General features: G+C 47.5%; 1 protein-coding gene across 1 annotated transcript; it reads right to left on the reverse strand.

Annotated features, from left to right (window-relative positions):
* Nucleotides 1–492: 492 nt before the first annotated feature.
* On the reverse strand, nucleotides 493–24915 carry Nalf2 (NALCN channel auxiliary factor 2). Its single transcript, XM_077106313.1, has 3 exons — nucleotides 24052–24915; nucleotides 1299–1470; nucleotides 493–878 (listed from the first exon to the last, which is right to left on the reverse strand). The coding sequence occupies exons 1-3, from the start codon at nucleotides 24913–24915 to the stop codon at nucleotides 493–495; spliced, it is 1422 nt and encodes a 473-aa protein (XP_076962428.1).
* Nucleotides 24916–26556: the final 1641 nt, after the last annotated feature.

The following is a 26556-nucleotide window of genomic DNA, read 5'->3' on the forward strand; positions in this document are numbered from 1 at the left end:
CAGGAGGGCCAATGCACTGTCTGCCGTCGCCTGTAGGGATATGGGCAGGAGGGAATTAAGGATCTTGGCAACAAAAGGAATGTGGAGGGGGGGGAAAGAGCTTTTCCCCTCTGTGCCCCCCAACATTCCCTGCAGGGCCAAGGCTGGGTGAGCAGCCTCCTTCCCTGGGGTCAGGGCTCTCAGCAGGGGTGGCCAATTCCAGCCCCTATTCCCCCCCATTTTTTGCTAAGCCTCACAGATGGGGCTTGGGAGGGGGCACCTGCTGCTCCTACCTTTTTCTCCCGGATGAGATTTGCAGCTCCCTGGGGCCCTCTGGCCATTCTGTTGGAGCTGCTTTTGGGGTGGGGGTAGGTTGGGGGGATTGTGGTCCCCCATTTCCCCCCCCGCCCCCCACCTGGTTCTATACCTCCCATGGGAGGAGCTCCCTCCCCCCAGTGGGGGAGCTGGAGCTGCTGTCAGTATGCGATGGAGGTCTCTCCTCCCTCCCTGCTTTCACTCTTCCCGTGTCAGGCCCTCCTCTAGGGCAGGCAGTGTCTCCAGCCCCAGTACTCCACCACCCTGATTGCTGGAGAAGGACACCATAGTATGGAGGAGCATGAGAACAAGGACACAGAGCCGGATCCTGCTGGGGCTGAGGCGGGATCCCCCAGAGACCGGCAGCAGGGAGGGCTTGTGGCTAACGCGGCCTGGGGGATCGTGGCGGGGGTGGTAGTGGTGATACTGTTGGTGGTAATGGTGGAAATAGGAGTGGTGGAATTGCTGGTGGTGGGTTTTGGGGGCCTCAGACTCCTTGAACTTCTTCTTCTCCGACTCACAGGAGACCCACTGCACGTCACAGCACTTGGTTTCCGGCCGCTTTGGTGAAGTGTCCAGCAACCCTGCCAATGGATAAGGAAGGCATAGTGGGAAGCTCAGGGGGGGCTGATGTCTCTCTGCCTTACCTGGAGAGGATGTTTCCTAAGCCAGGACTTCTCAGGTAGTCCTAGCCAAGACTTCTTCCTCTTTGGCCCTCAGCATCTTCCCTTTCTAAGCCCTTCTTTCCCAGGGACCCCACCCAGTTTCTCTGAGATGAATCCTTGGCTGGATATATTCTGGGTAGAGATGGCTACTCTGGTCTCTTTTTTTCCCCTATTCATTTGACTGTATCTCAGCCTGGGAACCTTGTTGCCCACTCCTCCAACCACTGGGACTTTTCTAGCCTGATTCTCCTGCTGTCCTCTTTGCTTCCACTCTTGACGTGCATAGTGCCTGCTCTGGGCCCCCAGCCTCCTCCCTCTTCCCCAGTGCCCTGCCTTTACCTGTACAGATAAAGCCAGGGAGCCCTCCGTACACCATTTCCTCATTGTCGGGGAGGATAAAGGGGCACCGGGTCTGCACCTCCAGGCAGTATTGCTTGCAGGGCACCCAGCGCTGGCATTCCTGCTGGGTCACGCTGAAGTATTCTGAGCACAGCCAGGCCTTGTAGACAGCCTGTGGGGAGAGGAAAGAGCATCAGCCCATGTGCCAGCCCCTTCCCACCTCAGAGTAGAGGAATGGGGAAGGCCAACATGTGATCTCTCAAAGGAGACTCGACAACGTAACCCCAGCACTTCAGAGATAGAGAGGAAGAAGGGTTTGGGTCATGGCCATTATATCCTACCCTAAGATCTCCCGTCTCATAGAGCCAGGGCACCCAAATTTCCCAATCTACAGTTATCCAAGACTTAGAATCTGTTTGCTGGCAGAAATAAAAATTACTCCTGTCAGAGTGGAAGGAATCTTACCAATCATCATATCCGACCCTATCATTTTATACTTGACTCAAATAAGTGTCTTGACTTGTACAAGGTTACCTATATATAATGAGGCAAAATTCAGTTCTATTCCATTTGGCAAACATTTTCTTGGCTGATGGTGTCGAGTATCTAAATTCAAGAAAGGGATGGGGAAAATAATCCTTGTTCTACCTCATTAGGGTATGGTGTGAATCAAATAATATGGCATATATGAAAATGTTTTTTAAGCTCCAAAGGTCAATACAAATGTGAGGGTTTTTTTTTTTAATAAAAACAGGAATCTGTCTTACCAAGCACCACATGTGCCTTTGAGCTCTACTCAATCCATGCTATGTCCTGTTGGCTTCAGCCTTGGTACGCAGCACAAATCACAGACACTGCTACACTTCTTTTGAAATCTTTCTTTGAAGTTTCACTTCATGGGCATATTTTCTGTCCCTCATCTAGCCCACCATTACTAGGCAGCAAGTCCTAGCTAGAAAGGTCCCCTGCTCAAAACTCTTTGCTCTCATTAAGCCAAGGGGTTCTCAACAGCAGCACTACTAACATTTTGGGCCAGATAACTCTTTGTTGTGGAGGTTGTGCTGTGTATGCAATGTAGGATACTGAACAGTATCCCTGGCCCCTCTACCCACTAGATGCTAGCAGCATTCTCCCTCCCTTCCCCTATTATGACAACCAAAAAATGTCTCCAGCCATTGGCAAATGCTCCCTGGGAAGTTCCATGGCTACAACTTTGTGCAGGTCATCATCACCTCTCACCTAGGTGACAATCTGTTATCTGGCCTCCCCACCTACATTCTTGTTCTTTCCAATGCACTGTCTGCACAAGAGGAAAACAGGCCTCAAGTGGCAATGGGATTATGTTATTTCCTTGCTTTTTAGCTTACAATGCTTCACAAGAACTGCTGTACTGAAAATCACTGATCTAGACCCTTGCTGCTCAAAATGTGGACCTGGATCATTAGCATCACTATCACTGAGGAGCTGGTAAGAAATGCAGAATCTTAGATCCTGCCCTGCTCTGCTAGGTCAGCATCTGTTTTTAACAGGATGTTCAGGGGGTGCTCACACATGGAATCTGAGTCCTTCCCATACCCAGCCTGGGTATCTTCAGCAGCACTTTCTAGGTTCACTGTTGTTCCTCATAGCAATGGTTCTCAGACTTCAGTGTGCCTCAGAATCCCCAGGGGCACTTGTTAAATATGCAGATGCCTTCTCCCAATTCAGTTTCAAGAAGACTGAGGTGGGCTCAAGGATCTGAATTTTTGAACAAAGATCCAGGTTATCCTATAGCAGGAGTCCTTTCAACCATACTGAGCAACATGGTCTTGGAAACACTTGGTCACAGTTTCTTACACTTATTTTAAACATTTTCACTAAATTACAAATGACTCCACTGCAAACATGCGCTTTGGCAATAATATCTCACATTGGCCTTAACCAAAGCAGGGGCAGGGATGGCAGGGGGTTGTGATGCAAATCAGGAACAAAGCATTGCTTGGGACTTTGGTATCTCATAGGCATCTCAAATTTAAAATGCTCTGAATTTTAAAATGTAGTACTTACTTTTTTTTTAATTCCAAGTACACAAATCTTGACCAGCTCAGCAAGTGCTCTGATACCTAAGTGTCAGCTTCCATTCCTCTTTTTCCCTGCACCCCCCATCCAGTCCCTCTGAAAGCCATGTCAATTCTAGCTCCATGGCCACAGCTCTGCATAAGACACCATCGTTTCTTATCTGAAAGGCAGTCTCCTATCTGGCCTCTCCACCTCCACTCTTGCTCTTTCCAATTCACTGTTCACCCAGGAATAAGAGAGGTCTTAAACTGTAATTGGATGTGTTACTCCTTTGCTTCAAACCCTTCAATGCATTTAGACTAAAGCTCAAACTTCTGAACAGACTTCAAACTTCTACATACTTTGTCCCCGTCTCTCTCCAACCTCATTTTTCATTTTCTTCTCTCCCATCAAGCTTATCATACTCCACACACAGGGGTTTTCTTTCTTTTTATTGAATGTTCCCTACTTCTTCCCAGCTTAGAGCCTTGGCAAATGCTGTTTTCTTGGACTAGATTGTTCTTTCCCCCACTTTTGGCATAGATGGGTCCTTTTCATCTTATCTTCCAGGTCTCAGTTTAAATGTCAGCTCCTCAGAAAGGGTCTTTGCAGTAGGCTGACCACTCTCAGCAGAGGATGATGTCCTCATTATTCTATCCTTTCCTTACTTGTTTCTTCACCACAATTATTGCTTTGTCTGCATTCTTGTTTTGTTTCACTATCAACCCTACTAACATGAGTTGCATGAAGGCAAACATGAGTTTGTCTTATTAACCATCGTGAACTCAGCACAATATACATAAAATATCCATTGACTGAGTGAACAGGATGAGAAAATGACAACTGGTTCCTACTTTCACAGACATTCCAGTTTCACAGATAGATAAATCTAACTTGAATCTGTGGTATATGACCTAAAGTACAGGAGAAGTAAAACTATGGGATTGTTGGAGTGAAGCAAGTAGACAAGTTGAGAAAGATTCCAGTAAAGGAATAAGAGTTGAGCTTGGACTTCATGGATAGGATGGGTAGAGATGAGGCAAAAGGACATTCCAGGATGAGGCAACAGCTTAAGCAAAGGCACAGAAGTGAGTGAATACAAAATGCACTAAGAGGACAGAGAAAGTTTCATGTGAGTGGAATGGAACGGGTACCAGTCCCTTGCTCATGGACATTTAAGTTGTTTCCACATGGTCACTAGTTATTATGCTAAATGATGCTCCATTGAATATTTTTGTACACCCATCTCTTATGCATTGTCTTCAATTTCATTTATGTAAATTCCAAAAAAAATGAAATTATGAGGATAAAAGGTACGTGCAAAGGAATGAAAAAGGAATGCAAGGAAAGTGAAAAAGAACAGGTGAAAGTAAGGGGCTAGGTAAAAGAGTGATAGAGTGATAAAAGAAGACAGTAAAAGAGAACTTAAAGGGTAAGAGAGGGTGGCAGCAGAGTAAGGAGTTTAAAGAGAGGAGGGTGTAAGAAAGAGAGAGTAAGAAAAGTGGGGGGTTTGGAGGGTAAGCAATGGTGGTGATCATGGGGGTAAGGAAAAGCAAGGCTGGGGAGAAAGAGCAGGGGAATAAGAGGTAGAAGGTGAAAGGGGTAAGAGAATGGAGTCGGGTGAAGGTGGGAAAAGAGAAGAGTAAGAAAGAGTAGGGGGATAAGAGCTATATATAGTTGGATCTAGAGTGTCCCACAAGAGCTCATGTGTTAAAGGTTTGGTCACCAGTCTGTGGTGCTACTGGGTAGTGGAACCTTTAGGAGGTGGGGCCTGGTGGGAGGACCTTAGGTCATTGGAGGTGTGCCCTTGAAGGGGATATTAGAAATCTGCCCACTCTTTCCTCTCTCTCTGCTTCTATGCCACCATGAGATGAACCATGCACTTCTACCATGATGAACTATACCATCACAGGCCCAAAGCACAGGGCCTAAAGCAAGAGTGCTTTTGGTCCATGGCTATGAACCAAAACCTCTGAAACTATAAGCCAAAATAAATATTTCTTCCTTATAAGTCTATTATTTCAGGCATTTTGTCACAATGATGGAAAGCTGACTAACATGGAGTGAGTGGGGAACATAAGAGTGGAAATATGCAGGTAAGAGAAGGCTACTGAGAGGAGGAGTAAGAGAGAGGAAGAAAGGGGAAGGAGTGAACAGGTGGTGGACAAGAGAAATAAGGGGAAAAGAAGGGAATTTTAAGAAAGCCGGGGTAAGAAAAAGGGGTAAGAGAGAAGAAAAAAAGTAGGAGAAAGAAACAGAAGACATGAAAGAAAGTGAAATCACAAGAGGGAACGGAAACAGAACCTTGAAGTACCCTCTCCATATTTTTGGTCCCAAGTGCCAAGATTTGTGTCTCTGTCCATAGCCTCTGTCCCATTTCTGCAATCTGGACCTAGAGTCTACCTCACCCTCACCCCAAACCATACAGAATCACCACCACTCTACTGCTGGTGGAACTGGGGCTCAGAGGCCCCTGTAAGATCTCTGTGGGGTCTTCCAGTTCAATGTTTCTGCTCCGAGGTGAGGAGGCCTGAGTGGTGATCCTTTCTTCCTCCTCCCAGTAACAGGAGATGGTAATTGGGGACTCCCCTTGTCTGCTCCTAGAAGGAGGGAGAGAATGAGGGAGGGGAAACAGAGGAGGGGAGAGGGGTGGCCTGACAGTGGGAGTGTGACCTTTCTCCTTAATTAGACGACCCCCCTCAGTCCCTACACCCCCAACCAGAGTCACCATGGCAACAAGTGGGTGAGCAGATTGCCTGGGGAGGACACCAGGCCTGTGGGTGGTGAGGCAGGAACAGACAAGGAGCTAATGAGGGGAATGAGGAAGAAGAGCCACACAGGGCTCAGGGGTAATCCAATTCCTTGGCCACACAGTCAGCCAGCTGAACCACTGTTGGCCCATGTTTCAGTGGTGGCCTGGATCCTTCACAAGTGAAAACTCTGGTTCTCAGGCTACCACCTAGGCCACAAACCTGGCTTAGACTCTGCAGTTTCATTCCTGAGGCAACTCTTGGTAGTTTTCCCTACCTCATCAGTGTGAGACCTGAGCCAGGGGGGCTGAGTTGCATGGGTAGTCTTAGGAGGTCTGAGCACTCATCTATGAGGATAGAGAAGGGCCAGGAGGGCCAGGCTGAGGAGAACTGTGGGGTTTGCTGGAGGTGGGATGAGCAGGGGAAAAGAAGAAATGTCTCAGAACCAGATGAAAGTCAATTAGGAGAACTGTGGAGATCTTTTGCTCTCTAGTTTCTCAACTTTGCCTGCATATTAGAACCACTTTGAGATCTTTCTAAAAAAGATTCCTACCTGGCCTGTATCAAACCCCAGACCTACAAGTAAGAATCCTTGTTGGTGAGGCCAACACATCTGTAGTTTTACAAAACATCTCAGGCAATTTTAATATGCAGGCAGGCTTAAAAGAACTAACAGTTTAGTCTCACTTTATCATTTCATAGATGGGAAAACTGAGGTCTAGAAGTGAGGTAAGGACTTGTCTTCAGCCATATCAAATAGTGGTAGAGGGAAGAACTCAAAGGCTGATTTCTAGGGTTCTTCCTACTGAACAATCAATCCCACCAGTGACTGAATTATAAACTAATGGGAGCAGGACATATGTAGGGGAGGAGGGCTGAGGAGAACCAGGTCTGTCCTGGGGTTTCAGACTCTTTTAAACTCCAACCTGGCAGAAAAGGCTTCTCCATCACATCCCATCATCTGAGCTGAACCATCCTAGACCCTTGAGGTAGCATCAGGGGATGGGTGGGGCAGGAAGCCTTGACTTGGCAGTGCCCTCCTTTCCCCACCTCAGTGGGGCCACTGCTGGGCTCAATCAACTACAACTGGCTACAGCCCAGTTGCTATGGGAACTGGGAGGGGAATGAAGCAGTGAGTAACTAGAGGGAACACCAATTAACCCAAAAAGGAAGCTGAGAAGGCTGTCCCAGCCCTCCTCCCAACTGGGTGGAGATGCCACTCCTGAAATGGGAGGGGTATAATAAAGGGGATCCCCCCCCCTGGGCTCTGCAGTTGCCAGCTTATGGAGGACTGGGAGGACCTGGATGGTTTGCAACCCCATCTGGAGCATTCTAAGCCCTACAATCCTCTGGGAAAAAATGCCTGGCTTCTCTAGAGTGCTGCATGAATGCAGACTCCCACACCTCAAAGCAGGGACTTAGGGGCAGAAGGCTTAGAAAGAGAAGGCCATCCTAAGCTCCTTGGGTTGAGGGCTGGAAAACCCACCAGGGAGGAGAATCTCAGTTCTTGCCAACCAGGAAGTAAGCAGTTGCCTTCATGAATTCTAACTTGCTTCCCTCCTTAGGGCCTGTTTCCTCATCTAAATCCTCCCTACAGACCTTCTCTTCATGGCTGCTTATCTTCTTAATGTACCCCCTGGGACCCTTAGCCAGGAGCTACAGCTGCAGAACTTGTGGAAGCAAAGCAGTAATGTGGGCTGGGCTTAGGATGAAAACTACTGCCTGCGAACACTGCAGTATATAAGTAACCACCCCACCCCAGATTTTACTCATGGGGAAACTGAAGCCCAGAAAAGGGGATTGCCGTCACCAAGTAAGAGACACGCAAGAAATCAACTACAAGCCAAGGAATCACTCTTACTGTTAACCCAATGCCTCCTTGCACTACATCCACTGGCACACCTACAACTCTGTAAGGGACCTGGTTGGGCAAAGTCAAAAAGAGCCAAGTGTTCCTATTCTCGACTCTAGGTATTCAAAGAGTTGGGGCAGAGTAGGGTGAGGTCAAGGTCAGTCTCCCCAACCAGAGGAAGGAGATCATAGCTGTAACTCTGTGGACAGCAGTAGTTCATTGGGATTGGCAGATTCAGAATGAGATTAGAGGCATTATAGGGCAAACGTGGGTAGATGATAGGGCTTTACCTAAATGCTATAAAAAATAAGCAACAGCTATCCTCCTTCTCAGAATGAGCAGTCATGAATCAAAGTGGCCTTGCCTGAAGGAATAGTAGGGGAGATGGCTGGAGAGGTGGGTGAAAACCTAAAGTCAACCCAGTTTCAGGGGGACCCTTGTACCTTCAAGTCTCTTAGGCCATCTGCTCCAAGGCAGGGGCTAGGTGGGCCCAGCCTGGTTAGGAGTGGCCTAGAGAAGTAGTGTCCCTAATACAGAGGCAGTTCTGAAGGGACCTAGATGATTCATGTCAATCAGGTGAGCAGAAGAGGCAGGTTCATGACCACACCAGAATGGAAACCAGAATGGAAATGACTATGAGAGTCATTGCTCCACTGCCCTACCTTCTGCTGGAATTTTCACTCTGACATCCCTGAATGAATGAACACATTCCCAATACCTTTTGAGTGCCTGGCCCTGTGCTGGTAGCTACAGATAACAGTAATAAGACAAGAATGTTGTCTTTAAGGAGCAGGGGAGACAACCACATGAATCTATCAGTATGAACCACTGTGATCAGTAGTATGTACTTGGTACAGTAGTAGCATAAACTGAGAAGTGATCAACCAGGTTTTGAATACTGAAGGACAGGGAAACGTGTGGGAGAAGCTTGAGTTTGAACTTGGGGGAAAAAGGTATTGAAGTTCAGTAGGTGAGAGGATAAGTATATTTCAAGCAAAGGAATTAGCAAATGTAAAGGCTGGGAGGTGTGAAATAGTTCTGGGTTCAGACTCTACAGGTAGTTCAGCATAGTTTTCAGCAAATGGGGAATATGAAGCTGCACAGAAAAGCCATGGCCATATTAATATGCTTTGGATGCTGAGGAGGAATTGGGCCCCATTCTATAGGCAATGGAGAGCCTTTAAATAATTGCATAAATATTATTTATCACTTCTGTGACTAACTTTTCTAACTTCTGTCTGAAAGTGTGGAGTATGGAGTGTAGACAACAAGGCTGGAGGTAGGGAGGCCATTTTGGGAGACTATTGCAATAATCTGGAAGATGATGAGGATCTAAGGCAGTAGCAGAATTTAAAAATGGGGAGGAAGGGGTGGATATGGGAAAAAATATTACAGAGGTGAAATTAACAGGATTACTTAAAGATATGGAATATGGGCAATGATGGAGAAGGAAGGGTCTGAAATAACTACCAGGCTCCTAGCTTGGGTGGCTGGATGAACAGTAGTTTCACTTATTGAGGAAGGAAAAATAGAAGGAAAAGTAGGTTTAAAAGTGGAGAAAAGTAGTTTTTGGTCATGTTGACTCTTATAGTTGACTCAGCTATGTGTAAATGTCTAGGAGGCACTTAGACATAAAAATAATCTGAACACAGACTTAGGGTCTGGATAAAGGCTTGGGAGTCATCAGGGGTCAAGGAGTTAATCTTGGGAACACAGTAGGACTATACTTTGCCACGTTTTGAAGTTAGGCATGGCCATATAATTTTCACAGGCCAATGAAGTGTGAACTGAAGTGACATGGATCACTAGTGGAGAGAAGCTGTAAGAGCTGGTATATGATTTGCCACATTCTCTTCCCTCTTCTTCTTACTATAGAAGCAAAGTTGAGATGAACCCTCTACTACCTTGAGTATTTTGGTGATTATTATGAATAGATGCTTCCTGCTGACCTATTTTGGACATGTATCATGAGCAAGAAATAACCACTTGTGTTAAGTTTTGGATCTTTGGTGTTTACTTGTTACCAGAGCATAACCCAGCTCACCCTAACTGATCTACACAGCAATAGTAGAAGCCAAGGGAATGGATGTTATTGCCTAGGGAGATTGGGAAAAGAGAGGGATCAACAGTGGATTTCTGGAAAACACTAACATTTTCATAGTTGGAGATGGACAGTATGCCTTTATTTTATTTGTTTATTTTTTATGTGGTACTAAGAATCAAACCCAGTGACTCACATGTGCTAGGCAAGTGCTCCTTCATTGAGCTACAGCCCCAGCCCAAAACACTAACATTCAAAGGGCAGGTGGAGGAAGGAAATCATATGAAAATGGAGGACTGCCTTAAGAGACTGGAGAAGAAACAGAAGACAGTGGTATTCTGTAAATTAAGGGAGGAGAGAACTTCAAAGAATAGGGAATACCCAGCAGATAAGGTTTTACATATATAATTCCACCAAGCAGTGTGTTCTTTTTTTTAAATACTTTTACTTTTTACTTATTTATATGTGGTGCTTAGGATAGAACCCAGGGCCTCGCACATGCTAGGCAAGTGCTACCGCTGAGCCACAACCCCAGCCCCAAGCAGTATGTTCTGAAGAGGAGGTCTCATTATGGTCAGAACAATTTCAATGCAGCAGTAGGGGCAGAAAACAGACTGTAGTAAATTGAAAAGGGAACAGGAGGTGAGAAAAATGGAGATCTTGATTACTCTTCCAAGAAGGCAAACATTCCCAGGTTGCTGTTGTTGTTTTAACTATTTCAAGGGATATAATTTCTAGTCCTATCTTCTATTTGATTGTACACTTTCAGAAACGTCCCTGTTTTTCGGTGTCCTTTGCAAATAAACACAATCTCTGGATAGGGCTTATCAACACAAAGTAGAAGCATCAGCCCTCCTGTCCTAGAAACAGTTAACAATCACATTTACTCTCCGGGGATTATATCGCACTCCGACAATAACTTATTGGAGATGGAGAAGGGGAAGCCTTCCTGGAGTGTAGGACCAAAGAAATGGCCTACTTCAAAGTCCAAGAATGGAGTCCAAGCCTTCTGGTGAGATGTCTGCATAATTAAACACCCACGAGACTTTAGGCTCCCCCAAGACAGGGACTGTATCTTACTTATAAGTGTACTGCTCTCAATATCTCAACAGGGAGTTGAGAATCTAAGTAAGTGGAGGATATATACACATGCAAGTGTTTGCCAAGTACTAGAAAGCCAGGCTTCCAGTAACTATCCCAGATTGGAGGAAGGTGGAGAGATGAGAAAAAAATGAAAATAATGGGTTATGGATGTGATTTCATGGAATTTTATAGCTGAGGAAGTAACTGGGAATATGTTAGCAAAAAAGCCATAGAAAAAAAGGAAAAAAGAGAGGCACTTATTAACTCCAAAGAAAACAAGTTGACCAAGGAAGGAAATGTAATCGCCATATTCTATACAACTCAGCTGTGAACAATATTATCCTAATAACATAAAGATGAATACTGTTAAAATCAGAAGCTGTGATATGCCAATATTGGGTGTATGATGGGAGGGGAAGCATGTTTCATGCATGGTGTTGCTGGTAGTAAGAGAGCTAAATCCTCCTCTAATCAGTCAATGGTCATCTATATGTGTATATATATATATATATATATATATATATATATATATATATGTATGTATATATATGTTATATATATTAAAACGTGTAATTTAAAAGACATATATATAAGGATATATATATGATGTACATATGCATATATATATATATATAGAGAGAGAGAGATATTTTTAAACAGAAAAGTAAAAAATAGTAATATTTGATTACATTTAGAAATGTTGAGGTAAACATCAAAGAAATACAACAGTTTCTATGGTTTAACTGAACAGTAAGGCTTAGGGATATATGTGCACATGTTCATGTATATATGTAGCTTCTACATGACTTTGAAAATTATGAACATATATTACTTTGATAAAATGAAAATTAAATAAAAACAAACTGATGGGCTGCCATGAACCTCAAAAACACAAAGCAAATCCCCAAGACTTGACCATCCTCATCAACATAGCTCACACTACTCTGCCCTGCTCTGAACCATCTACTCCATCACCACTGTTTGGCCCACGGATTTGGGGCCAGGTGAGCCTAATAAGCCAACAGAGCTAGTGAGGGACTCCACAGTCAGAAAGGGGAACTGAGAGGAGGGCAGTTTTGGGGGCTTCTGTACACAACTGTTGTGCAAGTCACCATATGAATGGTGTTTAGTGTGACAGTGACAACCATAGCTTCCTTTGGAACTGTACACACTCCCAATCCCAGACCCAGAAAGCCATCTCCAGCCTTCTGCAGTGATCCCTCTGAAGTCGGCTTCCTGCATTTGCCTCACTTCGTGTCTCAAATGCTATGCTTTGCTAGGTAGATAAGAGGCTGGGGGAGAACAGAGACCTACCTGATCAAAGGTGACATTACAGGTGGACTTGATATCTGGTTGTGAGATGAATCAAGGACTTTGGGATCCGTCTATCTCCCTCTCTGTCTCTTCCCTCTCCCATCTAAGCATATCTTCATGCACTCAACTTGCTAGAAACTCTCCAGTTGCCTTCTAGCTCCTGATCCCCCATTCCCACCCTGACACATCATCTCCTGTTCCAAAATCACTTTTCCCTGCTCCTAAGCTGCCCACCTCAATATTGTAAACTTCAGATGGGTATTAAGCAATCATTTGGATTTAACACATCTAATTAAGATAAGAACAACAGCTACCATTTATTAAGTGTCTATTATAAGCCAGGCTCTGTTTTAAGCACCTGACCCTGAGATTTGTTAACTCACTGAATCCCCACAATCACCTCCTGAATTAGAGACAGATTTTTACAGAGGAGGATCAAAGAGTTTAAATAAGTTGCCCAAGGCTCACAGTCAACAATATAATAATGGTGACTAGCATTTCTTGAGCACTTCCATCTTGGAGGCAGTGTTCTCTTATAAGATTATCATGATTCATGTCCTTTAATCCTCATAATGACCCTGTTTCTTAGTTTTGAAGGTGAAGAAAGTGAGGTTCCAAGACAGATTAAGGAATACATTCAAGGGCTCACCAACAACTCTACAGAAAAGACAGATTTCAAACTAGAATATGAAGCCAGGTCTACCTGACCTTTGGTGCCCAAGCTCTTTATACCATACCACCTTTGGGATTGTCCCTCTAACTCACTACAACCATTGAATCTTATTACTCAAAAAAAAATTCCTCTTGATGGAATTTCAGGTCAAGTTTTAGAGAGATCTCTAGGATGGAGGAGGTGATCTACCAAAATCAATCTATTCAGCCCATTTTCCTTATGTGGGAAGAACATTTCGATACTAGGAACTACAAAAAAAGTCACTCCTATTCTCCTCTCAAAGCATTTATTTCCCCCTTTCTATAAGCATGCGCGTGCGCGCGCATACACACACACACACACACACACACACACACACACATACACACACACTGCTTTATTTCTTCGACACCCACCAGCATCCTACCCAGAGCCCAAAGGTCTAATCTTTGGCAATGGTGCAGGGAAGGCTGCCCCAGTTGAAAGGTTTTCTTGCTCTAGGGCCTAAGTTCTTCTGTCCCAAGTTCTACCATCTGGGGGGCTTTTGGAATAGCCTTGATCTAGAAGACACCAATGCCAGGCAGGGTCCATTTTTTGAGAGTTTCAGGGCATCCACAACATAATACTTCTCCACAGCTTACCCCATGAATGTTCTTTATCAAGAAGCCTTTATTCTAACCAGATGGAGAGAGTCAGAGCCAGGTTCTGATTCTGCTTCTGCCATTAACTAGATGGGCAAACTTGAACAAGTCACCAGTAAGGAGGCAGGGACATGGCTACTAATTTGCTGTGTGACTGTGTGCCAATTACTTTCTCTCCCTGGACCTCAACTTGGATCTAAGAAGATGTTCCCTCAGAAGGCAGTATTTGTGGTGGGAAGGCAGGATCAAACATCTTTAAACTCAAACAGTACTGCTGTCAAGAAATCCCCCTCCCCCACAAAAAATAAATTAATTAATTAAAAAGAAATAAATAAAAAGAAATCCCAGGTGTGCTCTTAGTGATTATAAAACCTCTAAGTCAACTTACTTGACTTCCCTGATGCACACTTTCCTCATCTGCAAAATGGAGATAACAAAAGAAACTTCCCTTACTTTTTGTAAATTATCTGTGAAGTAACTAGCACAAAGTTTTTACCTGTAGTATAATTATACCAACACAGATTTGGTACTACCATTATCTGCTGGCATTCAAATCCAGGCTCAAACTCTTACTAGACGGAGGACCCAGAGCTAGTCATTTGACTTCTGAGTCTATCTTCTCCACTGCAAAATGGGGACTATATTATGCACTTCACAAGCAGAAGTAATAAGAGAAAGGATACAGAATGCTTGGAATAGCTCTCTTCCTTCTCATTCTATCTTTTCAGCTCTAGTATGGAAACAGCAAAATTTTTAAATCTAACACAAATGTAATTAGAAAAAGGTTAATATCATTAATACATATAAAAGAGTGCACACAAGGCAATAAGAAAAAAACACAAAACCCGAACTGACAATTCACAAACAGGCAATACAAATGGCCTATAATCAAGAAAAACAAATGTCTCACCAAAGAAATGCAAATGAAAAACTAGCATTGCTATACCATTTTTCAAGTAAATTAATCTCACACTTTTGGTGAGCATATAAACTAGAATAATTTAGTAATTTGAAAAAAAAATTAGTAAGGTATGTCAAAAGCATTAAAAAGGTTAATACTCTTTGATTCTGTAAGTCTAGTTTCAAAACTTCATCCTGCAGAATTAATGTTTATGTTCCCATTTATATGCAAAACAAAGAAAAGAAAAAGTCATTTTCTGTGGAGGTGTTTATGTATGTCTAGAGAGAGGGGTGGAAGAATACAGAAAAAATTGTTAACATCCGTGACCTCAGGGCAGTGGACTCAGAGGGAGTGAATAGGAAGATTATTAATGTTTTCTTTATAAACCTCTGTACTGTTAGATTTTATACAATGAGCATGCATTATTTTGTGATTTGAAAACTTGGCAGAGAAATAAGAAAAAAATGATTGAGATAGCATTTATTAGTTAAAAAAATCAGATCTAATACATATTTGTGAACAAAGTTATTCGTGAATAGCTTTACTTATAATAGTAAAAAGTTGGAAATAATGTAAAAATCTAATGATAGGAGATCGCTTAAATAAATTACATTTATTCATATGACATAATATTGTACATATATCATGAATGATGTTTATGAATAATTACATGGGAAGATACTCAGTGTACCAGCACATTAAAATGAGCAGGGTGAAAAAAATACAACAACAACCATGGAAAAATATATACTCACATCAGGATGGCTATTATTTTAAAAGCCCTGAAAATTATATGTGTTGACAAATATGCGGAGAGACTGGGAAACTTCTGCATTGCTGGTTTGTATGTAGAATGGTGCAGAACATAAAGTTTTATTTATTTATTTATTTATTTAATAACACCAAGGATTGAACCCAGGGTTGCTCAACCACACTGAGACACAACCCCAATTCTTTTTATTTATTTATTTTTTTTTATTTTTGAGACAGGGTCTTGCTAAGTTGCTTAGGGCCTCTCTAAGTTGCTTAGGCTGGCCTTGAACTTGTGCTTATCCTGCCTCAGCCTCCAGAATTGCTGCATTACAGTCCTGTGCCACTGCGCCCAGCAAATGTAATGTAATTTAAAATGATACAGCTGCCATGGAAAACACAATGAGAGTTCCTTAAAGGTTAAGCATGCAATTATCATATGATCCAGCAATTCCATTCCTAAGTATACCCCAAAGAACTGAAAGCATGGATTCATACAGATACTTCTACACTGAAGTTCATGGCAATATTATTTATAGTAGCCAAGTGTTAGAAATAATCCAAAAGTCTGTCAACAAATGAATGGATAAACAAAATGTAGCAGATGCACACAGTGGAATATTATTCAACCACATAAAGGAAGGAAGTACTGATACATGATATGGCATTGGTGAACCTTGAAAACATGGTAAATGAAATAAGCCAGACCAATTTTTTTAAAAAAACAGGTAAATAATGTCTGACTCCACTTATATGTGGCACATAAAATAGTCAAATTCATAGAGAAAGAAAGTAGATTGATGGTTAGCAGGAACTAAAGGGAGGAAAGAATGGGAAGTTATTGTTTAATGGGTACAGAGTTTCTGTTTGGGAGGAAAAAAATGTTTCAGAAGTGGCTAGTGGTGATATTGCACAACATTACTAATGTACTAAATGCCACTTACTTGTATATTTAAAATGGTTAAAATGGTAAATACTATGTTATGTATATTTTAACATAATGAAAAGAGCCTAAGTGCCTCTGGGCCCTTTTTCCTATTATAATTCTCTTTTCTAAAATTTCTCCAAGATCATTTTTTGTAATTGGGAAAAGCTATTTTCAAAAGATTCTCAGTCTATAACTATAAAGCACTAAAAAAACTTTAAAAAATAATTCCTAGTGTATAATAATCCTGAAGGATTAAGTTGGTCAGAAGATTTAGTTGGGTCCAACTCTAAACAGACATGTTTACCTTTCACAGATAAGCCAGGTAGCCATACTATCTGCATAAAGCCAAATAAGACAGGAAATATTGGTAACCCTTACACCAGCAAACATCTTTGTCCAGGTAAAACTTGATGGGTTGGCAGGCACTTCTTTGAACTCTTGGGTGCAAGAGAAGCCTAGGAATCTAAGGCTGTGGGCATGGGAACTGAGTATCCAAATCCCAGGCCAGGCCTCTGCAGACTATGAGGTGATGAGGTTTCTCTGCATTGTTTTCCCTTCCAGATCTACCAGCACCTACTGGGTGGGGCTCAGGTCTGTACTTGGTTTGCTCAGGGCATCTTCTCCCTTCCTGCTCTGACTAATCCTTATAGCAATTTGGGGCTGAGAACATAACAGAGATACCTTTTCAAACAAGAGGAGAACAGCTTTTTACTCCTCCCTTGCAGAGCCGGTAGAAAATGGAGGAAGCAAATATTTCCTTCGTGCCCATCCTCCTCTTACTACCCCAAGAGGACACCAGTGATGGTTACTGGGTCTCAAGGACAAAGACTGGAATCCTAAATAAAGAGGATATTAGTGGGTCCTCACTGCGGATCTGAGCCACCCCAGAGGGTCCCTAAGCTTCCAATAGGACTGCTGAACCTCAGCTCCAGTCCACCCAGCTTCTTATCCCAGCCTACCTGTAGGCAGTGAGGCATTGCCTCTAATAGCTGTAGAAAGCTATTAACATCATCTTTATACATCTGTGTTCTAGGGAAAGAACAATGGGACCTGGGTTTATATCCCAGCTCTTCTACCTTTCAACTACATAGCTTGGGGTGGTTGTTTCCCCTTGCTGAGCCTCAGTTCTCTCGTTTGAAAAAAAGGGGATTATAATAGTACTTGCTTGCTAGGATGATTGTCAAGAATAGATGAGTTAATGGGCATATGTAAAGCCCCTAGTATCTCTTAAGTACTCAAAAGCTTGCAGTTTTCTTTTTCCCATTCCCCTTATTATCCCTTTCTTCTTTGGAGTCAGTTGGCCTCATCTTCTGGCCTAGAAACTTGTGGCTCTGGTTCCAGCTCCCTTCCCCAGAATCCATTCAAGCAAGAGCTTTGGTCCTGGCAATCTCTGTTACTCCATAAAAACTATTTCCCTTCCTAGAGCCAACTCCCCTGGTGCCCTTGTCATCCCCTCTAAGCACCTACCCAGCTCAAGGTCTCAGAAATTCATGATTTTCTGAAACCTGCATTATGTCCAGGGACAGCATCCCTGGCTGTGGGCCTATGCACCTGTAACCACAGGGATGTGAACATACCTATACCTCCAGAGACTTGTCAGGCCAGCACTGGAAAATGGTGCTTCTGGGGGCTCAGATTTGTCCAGACACCCAGAAGAAGAGGCTTCCTCTGGCTTTCAACTAATACCTGCAGCTAGAATCTGCATGTGGTTGAGAGAGGAACTGGGGAAGGGCAGGTGTGATGTCCAGTCTGCATAGGCACACAGCAGGTAAACAGCCTTAGAGGGTGGGGAGCACAAAAGAACTGCTCAGAGGAAGAAGTTTTTCTAGGTCAAACTTCCCATCCCTGAGTCTGAGGTGTCTGGCCTACATGCCCACCCACATAAAGAAGAGTGGGTGAACCCTCTCCCTAAGTTACTGATGTCTGTGGAGGGGATCCACACACATCCACATGGCTTGGAAGCACCTCTCATGTTTGTGAAGTGTTCAGAGATCCTTGAACCCCCCTTGATCTAGGCCCCACCCACTGTCTTCCTTTTCTTCACACCTACCTCCACTATGTTCAGAAGACTCTTCTAGGCAGACCATTATACTGGGTGGGAGGCTGCTGGGCTCCCTTCTTTCCCTTAACTCCCCCCACCCCCACCTTCAGGAGATACCAGTATATCCTTCCTGGAGGTTCCCGTTGCTATGGTGACTATAGTAGTCAGGCACCAGCCTGCGGGAAGGATGGGAAGTAACCATGAAGACTGGGGGATGTGTGTTTGTCTGTGAGTGTGTCTGTGTGTGTATGTATGCACACATGCACATGTATACCCTGACTGGGGAGGAGAGAAGGAAGGGAGGGAGGAGAAAGAGAGCAGAGAGGGAGAGGAGGAGGGAAGGACAAGAGGGCAGGAGAAGAGAGGACCAGAAAGTGAAAGGGGGCAAGAGGAGAAATGAAGATGAGGGAGGTGAAGTATGAGTGGAGTGTGAGGGATGTGAAGGGTAAGGGTGCATGGAGGTATTGAGGGCAAGAGGTGCAGTGCCAAGGAGGTGAGTTAGGTAAGCCAAAAAAGTGTGTGGGATCTAGAGTAAAGTTTGGGAAGGTTGGAGTGTGATAGAAGGGACTGAGTATTAGAGGGAACAGGGTGGGAAGAGAGGTAAAGGATCAGGGTGGGAGGGCAGAGGTAAGTTTTTTGAATAGTAGAAGAACAAAAACATATAAATAAGGGTTAGAGAATGAGGTGTGGGTGTGGTTTGGGAAGGGTCTAGGGTACTAAATAGAAAATTAGACAGGTTGTAGGTCCTTGGTATATGAATGAGGGCGTTGAGTATAGACTAAAATGTAGGAGGAACATTGGGGTGGGGGTGGGTCAGGATGGGGGTAAGAGGTCTGGAGAGGTGTGTTTGTTTCAGCAGGAGGCCACTTTCCAATTCCCATTCTTAATCCACTATGTCCTTTAAGCATTGCCTCTTTTCTGTCCCTGTTCCAGGATTCCTGATTCTTGCCCCTTCCCAGAACCCCATGCTCACATTCCTTGGTAATGCAATGAACTCCTGTGGATCTGGAGGCCCATCCCCCAGGGCCAGCTTGGTCATTATTCGCAGGAGGCTGTTTACTGATGGCCTCTCCATTCCTCCACCCCCAAACATGGACCAGGGGAATCTTTTCTGGGTCTATGTCCTGATTCAGGTAGGATGTCTATGAGGCAATGCTCCCTGCCTGACAGCTTGGGTGACAACAGGGATCACTGGCCAAATGGAGATCCCTGCCCTTTGCCCAGTACCCTAAGCTCTCAGCTCTAAGGACCCTTTATATTAAGCATTAGCCCAGGAGTCCTGCTTGGCAGGAAAGCTGTGGCAGGTGGGAGGAGAAAGGAAGGCAGTGAGGCAGAAACAGCTGCCGGCCGGGCCAGCCGGAGTGGAGGAAGAGCAGGGCCCCAGTGGGTATGGGCAGAAGGCAAGGTGGTGGCTCTAGCAGCCCCCCACCCTCTCCCCATGTGTGGGTGTCAGACCCAACCTCCTTTCCCAGCCCTCCCCTTCCAATGCTGCTGTTTAGGAAGCAGGCTCTGCTCATGGGCCTAATCACTGGGCTGAAATAGACCTCAGAGGTCATCTGGCCCAACTCCCCTTGTAATGTAATGCTAGAGTCAGCTCTAAAGCATTTGGACCCAAGGTTCTACTTATATCAGGTCAGATACTTTCTGGAAGCAGTCTGTTTCTTCTTTGGAAGGAAAAAAAATCTGTGAAATGAGTGACTGATGTGCCAGGCCTAGATACTGTACAGACTTCTCATTAATCACGACATCACAGAGCTTTCCTGAAGAACTAGCTCCATTTTACAAATGAGAAAAGTGAGGCTGAGAGAGTTGAAGTCCCTAGCTCAAGGTCACACAGGTAATAAAGAAGCTAGGTTCAAACCTAGGACTTTGGTTTTTGATTATTTGTTTTGGGTTTAATTTTTTTTTTTTTTTTTTTGTACCAGGGACTCTCTAGTCCTTTTTAAAATTTTGAGACAGGGTCTTTCTAAGTGACTTAGGGCCTTGCTAAATTGCTGAGACTGGCTTTGAAGTTGCAATCCTCCTGCCTCAGTCTCCCAAGACACTGGGATTAAAAGCATGCACCACCACACCCAGCAGGACTTTTTAACTATAAAGTCCCTCTGGGACCAGCAGGACATGTGTCTTCTTTTGTACTAGGACAACTTTTATAAGGTGTGAAGTCCAAGATCATTTCTCTTGATTCTCCCCTTTTCCAGGTCAAACTGTTTGTACAACTCTTTCCAGAACTTGGGTTACAGCCCTTTTCTTAACCTGGTCAAAGTGAGATCTGGCACAAAACACACAGTCAGCCCGGTAGATTTGGGCCAATTCAGAATAGAACAGAACTATCACATCCTTCCTGGGCAATAATCTGGATCAATGCAGCCCAATGGGCAATAAGAGAACTGAGAATATCCTTCCCTTTGGCCTGCGGACCTCTTAGATGAAGAGCCATGAGAGAAGAAGCCAGGGGTTTGTGCCCACCTTCACCACTCCCCTAAGTCTTAATGTTCTTAATTGAGATCAGGAAAGAGAGGGGAGAGACAAACAGAACTAGGTGGGGGCTTCCCAGGATTGGGAGGGTGGAGAGGAAGGTAGAGAGATGGGTGGAGACTGAGGTGGTTGTCCAGTAACCTTATGCAGAGTTAAGGGAAGGACAGAGCTTGGGGGGTGCACAGGGAGATAAAGCAGAGTTGGACTTGGCCCCAAGAATTGGGAGAGGCCAGGGTGGGGATGGGCATCAGCCTGCTGTGCAGAGGAAGTCAGTCGCACATTGAGGAAATGTTGCAGCTAGTACTAAATTGGGAGGTGTCACAGGCAGCAGTGAGCACAGGTATGATTTGTGGGGCTCTGTGGGGCCCAAAACAGGGGCAGACATTGCAGAAGGAAAGAACAGGGTTTCTGGGGGCCATCCAGAAAAGGATCGTACTAAGGTGCTCAGAACAATGGCCTCGGGGACATGGAGTCAATTGGCTTGGGAACTAAGGCTCCAGACTTGGTTTCCAAAAGTAGAAGAACCACCTTATTCTGGCCTCAGGCTGTAGGCTCTGCACCCAAGAGCAGCTCCCAGGGTGGGGCATCATCTTCCAAGGATCCCACAGGAGGGCTTAGAGCCCAGGAGGAAGCTTGTGATTGGTAAAGGAGGATAGCAATGGAGATGGGGTGAAGGGCTGAGGAGAGAAGGGGCTGTAGGATGGAGAGGAACAGGGCTGTCTTTCCCCTTAGTGCCCACAATACAGCCGGATTTGAGAGCCATATGGGTCCAGGCCTTAGTTAAGGAAAAGAGATTTGGAAGAGGGGTGGGAAAGACAGGAAGAGAGCTGTGGAGCTGGCACTGCCCTTCTGCCGGCACAGCAAGCAGACAAGAGAGCAGGAGTTGTTCCTTAGCTTGCAGGAGAGAGACACAAGGAGACCAAGGAGACAAAGGAGAGGAGGGAAGGCTGTGGGGAACCTGATGGAAGGCAATGACAAAAGCATGGGCTTTACACTTGGAACACATGGGTTGGAGTCCTGGCACTCCTGCTTATTGACTGACTGACCTTAGGGCAAATGGCTTGATCTCGCTATACCTCAGTTTCCTCATCTGTAAAATGGGGGTAGTGATATTACCAACCTCCCTAGGCAGCTCTGATCTCATAAAATATGTTAAAGAGGTTGAAAACCCTAAGCATTAAATCGATGCCAGATATTAGATTCTTATTAAAAAAATACTATCAGCTACTTCTTCCCACTTAAATCTCACAAAATACCCAGAATGTGGGCAGGGCAAGGATTATTATTCCTGTTTCACAAATGAGGCAATAATGAAAGCTTAGAGAAGTGAAGTGACTTGCCCAAGGTCATACTGCTAACAAGTTGTACAGGTAATAAGACCTTCTGAATCAGAGCTCAGTTGTCTTCTGCATCAAACTGCTTGATAGAAATAATCGATGCAGGGGATTATTATTTCATGCAGGATTAGATGGGGCTTGGAGCCAACTCTAAGATGGAGAAAACCTCATGGGAAAGTTGTGGCATGGTTCTCATTCATCCTGCTGATTGAGAGAAGAAAAAGAAAACAGTGGGGCTATGGGATTGGAGGGAGGAACACAAAAGACGGACATCCTTTATTCCGTCTGCTAGTGAACCATGTTCCTCTGTTCCCACTGATTGTGTCTGTGGCAGACATTGAGGATATGTGTCTTTATCTCTATATGACAAAATGTGTCCTTCTTCATGTGACAGTACTTCCGCCTGCGTGTCTCTGACACCATGGGGAGATGCGCGCGTGTGTGACATGGTGTCTGCTTCCATGGCACTGTTCGTGGGTGTGACGACCTCTCCATATCCCTGTGTGTCTTTGCCCAGGGTGATGTTGGTGGTGGTGTGTGGCCGTGTGTGTGTGTGTGTGTGTGTGTGTGTGTGTGTCTGTCTGTCTGTACACCTTTAAGAAGTGGAATATCTCATTTGGTAGTGTGAGTGAGGCAGTGAGTCAGCTGAGGCTGAGGGAGGCGGGAGGAGACTGCTAGGTTACGAGAACAGGAAAAGGGAGAAGGAGAAAGTGAAGTCAGGAACAAGGAGCTACCCCTTTCCTCCCCAACCCTCTTCCCCAAGTTCCTATGGAGCCCACCAAGAGCAAGGAAAACCTTGCAGAAGTCCACAGAAGCCAAGCTGGATGGAAAGGGGGGGGGCACTTTCTGCCCCTCCCCAATGCCTTGGAGGGAGATGAGCTAAGCTAGGAGGCAACTGTCTGCTTCTCTCCAGCTCTCTGCCCCTACCTTCAGAATGTGTGAGGCCACCACCCTATCTGGTCTCCTTGTTGCTTGACCCTTTGACCTTGCTGTTCTCTTTCCTTCAAAAGACAAGCCACCTGGCCAGGTATGGAGAACTGGGCAGTAGCATCAGGTCCCAAATATCTATAGCCCCCACCCACCTACTCTCCAGAACTCCCCTGATGAGGGTCAAGAAGTTTCTCAACACTCAGCTCCTCTCTAGACAGGCCTGTTCTGCAGCTGCCGTACCTCTTGAGACTCTCCTCTCTGGATGCCTGTTCCTAGCAGCCAGAAAACCAGTGTTCCCTCCACTGCCACCCTGGGGCGCTGGGAAGGCACTGGGAGTTCTGTAATGCACCAATCTTCAGTGGCCCTTTCCTCCACAAGCCAGTATCACCTGTTCCCTGCTCATTCCTTTGTCAGGGGAGAGGACCCTGCAGGTTGCCTCCTTGGAAGAAGGCAGGCACCCCTGGGCTCCACCTGCCTAGGCTCTGGCCAGCCACCTCAGGTCACATAAGGTCAACAGGGTGGTGTGTCCTACCACCGGGAGTGCACCTCCTCTCACCCATTGGCAAGAGCCAAGGGTAAAGCATTAGGTTGCCAAATATTCTCCTCCCTCTGTTGGCCTTCCCCCCTGCACCAGCCAGTCCCGGGACTTTCAATTCCAGCCCAGGCAAGGAGTGTGGCACAGCTGGCTGGGGATGAGGGCTGGGGAAACACAACCTCTCCTTCCACCCCTTTGCCTGCCCAAGACCCCAGGACCCCTCCCTCCTTGGGCTGGGGCGGGGCGCCAGAAAGCCCCTGCCCTAAGATATTGGAACCTGGAATTAATAGAAGTTGCCCAGGTGATTACCTTGCCTGAATCCCAGAGCCCCTTCTCTAGGGAGGGGCCCGGGGTGGCACTCGCAGTGCCGCACTGGGAAGGGTGGAAGTGGTGGGGTGGGTGGAGGGAGACCTTTCTTCTCCCCGTTCTAATGTCACTGCTGCCGCCACCAAGGCAGCCGTTGTGGCCGCGGACGCCAATCCCTACCTTGCAGCCTTTCGTGCAGGACCGGATTGAGTACTCTTCTGCCTGTAAGTATTTATGCAGCACGAGGTCGAACTCGTCATATTTTTCCTGAGCATGTCGGTCCAGTCGCTGGTATGCCTCAATACAGTTGCTACATGCCTCCCAGGTCCCGGAGCCCGGGCTGGCCACCACGGCCAGCAGGTCCCCCAGCAGGGTGTCCAGACTGCAGTCTAGGCTGTCGGGGCGGTCCATGCCCAGCAGCAAGTCCCAGACCGTGTAGGTGTCGCAAAAGGAGAGAGTGAAGTTCCGAAAGTGGCCTTTGAGCAAGTTTTTTTTGGCGGAGGGGAACTCGGCCCGGGCACGGGAAGGGGAGTCAGGGGGCCGCAGAGGGGGGGCCGGGGTAGTCGGTTCGAAAAGTCTCTGCAAAGATTCCAATTTGGTGCAAGCTGCGTCCAGCCCCGTGGGCTCTGGGACGCCGCCGCAGACCTGCCCGGGGCCGGCGGCGGGGGCGGCTTTGGTCAGGTTGCTGTATCGGGGCCCGCAAGTGCCCGGGGGCGCTCTGGGCTCGCCGGGCGACGGCGGCGGCGGCAATGGCAGCACCGCACGAGGAGGCACCGGCTGCCGCTCACGGCCGGCCCCCCAGGGTGGCCGCATGGCGCTGCTCAGCTCTCTGGCCCGGGGCCGGGCCCCCGCGCACAGCCACAGATGGTCAGCGAGCAGCACGGTGAAGAAGAGCAGGGACGCCAGGGACAGTCGCCATCGCTGCGCCCGCTCGGAGTCGGCGCAAGGTTTGTCACTCGGCCTGGGAGCCCAGCAGCAGCAGCAGCAGCAGATAGTCAGCGCGGCGGCGTCTTTCCCGGGCCACATCCAAGCGCCCCTGAACATATTTCAGGGGGGTCCGGGCTGGAGGGAGTAGACAGGCGCGAGGCCGGACGGCCGTCTCGGGCAGGCGGGCTGCGCTCCGCTCCGCGCTCTTCGGCGCCGTCCAGGCTCTACCTCGGGGGCTGCATGGTGAGGCAGGCCGGCCGGCCCGGTGCCCCACTCAGGCCAGAGTCGCGGGGCGCTCTCGTGCCGTCCCAGCGCCCCTCCCGCGCTCCCTCGCTCGCAGCCTCAGCGCCGCCGCCCGGCCCGCTAGGCGCTGCCCGGCGTCCCGGCGGGGGGCGGTGCGGGGCACTGGGGCGGTGGCGGCTGCGGCGGCGGTGCCGCACTCCTCATAGTGTCGGGCCCCTCAGCTGCCCTCGGCTCCGCGCCACTTCACTCTGCGCCGGCGGCTGCCCGGCTCACACTCTGTTCCGGCCGTCTCGGTTCGGCGCAGCTCTGCGCCCCTCAGCGCCGCCGTGCGGGCCCCACCGCCGCGCTCCGCTCTGCTCCCCTCGCCCCGCGCCGCTCCTCTCCCGCCCGTCCGCCCGCTGCCCGCTCAGCGCCGCTCCCTGCCTCGCTCGCGCCCTCCTAGGCCGGCCGACCGGTCCTTTGCCCAGCCCTTCGGGCTTCGCTTGTGCTCCTGCCGTTCGCGGGGCCGGTCCCGGGCCGGCTCCGCTCTGGCTCCGCACCCGCTGCTCCCGGAGTTCCGGCTCGGGCGGGCCACCTGGCTCCTGGCAGCGCCACAGGCGCCGGACGCGGACACCGGGCTTTACTTAGTGCGCTTCTCGCTTCCGCCTCTCGTTCGCACCGCTGTGGCGGCCGCCCAGCGGCACGGCCCCGTGGCTCCCGCTGGCCATGCCCCCTCAGTCTGTCGCCATCTTCCGCTGTGCGGAGAACACCTTGAGAGCCCGTGTGCGAGTGTGTTTGGGGGGGAGCGGGGCGGAGAAAGAGGCACTGAGAGGAGGAGGGAGCGGGACTGGGGCCCCGACTGCGCCTGCGCCTCAGGACTCCCCCCCCACCCCACCCCAGCCCCCGCCGGCCGCAGCCTGTGCTGTTTGGGGATGTTTCCAGTCCACCCCCCAACTCCATTCACTTCAGCGCCTCCGTTCATCCGCCCGCTCCCCGCGTGCACACGCCACACGCTGAGTCCCAGGCCCTGGCACTCCCCCTCCCCCATCAACTAGGGCACCCGCCTTCCTCCCCTGGGCCGCCCCACACTCCCCCGAGGGCTAGGAGACTTCTGAGGGTGATTCTTGGAAGCGGGAGGTATCTCCATAACGTCTCGCTGCCTCCCTGGGTCGCCTCCTCTGTCCCCGTGACTAGGAGACGCTGGAGCCGGCTGCGGATCGGACCAGTCCCGTGTCCCTAACTCCGCTGTCGCCCTTACTGTCCTGCCCGGGGCCAAGGCGGCCCGTGGTGCTGAAGGACAGCTCCCAGTTTAGCTTGAGAAGAGGACTGAGCTTGGAGAGCATCCGGGTGGGGGCAAGGCTGTGGGATAAGAAGGGTAGTAGTGGTGGGGTGTCGTTTTTGCCCTTAGGAAGATTTCCAGCAGCCTCCCCCCAACCCCCGTCCTAGCTTTCTGGCTCCCCCTACAGGCTGCTGAGAATAGCTGAGCAAGAGTTAGGGAAGCTGTGCCGCTGGGATGGAACCATGTGCTTGGGGCCC

The sequence above is a fragment of the Callospermophilus lateralis genome, chromosome X (assembly GCF_048772815.1).
Source record: "Callospermophilus lateralis isolate mCalLat2 chromosome X, mCalLat2.hap1, whole genome shotgun sequence".
Classification (NCBI taxonomy): Eukaryota; Metazoa; Chordata; class Mammalia; order Rodentia; family Sciuridae; genus Callospermophilus; species Callospermophilus lateralis.

Bases quoted from the DNA above. Each gene is read 5' to 3' on its own strand.
- Nalf2 (XM_077106313.1), bottom strand. From the start codon at position 24,915: ATGTTCAGGGGCGCTTGGATGTGGCCCGGGAAAGACGCCGCCGCGCTG. The intron at 1,471-24,051 runs GTAGGGATTGGC...CTCTCCCCACAG, and splicing joins CCTGCACGAAAGGCTGCAAG to GCTGTCTACAAGGCCTGGCT. The intron at 879-1,298 runs GTAAAGGCAGGG...ATCCATTGGCAG, and splicing joins CCCTGGCTTTATCTGTACAG to GGTTGCTGGACACTTCACCA.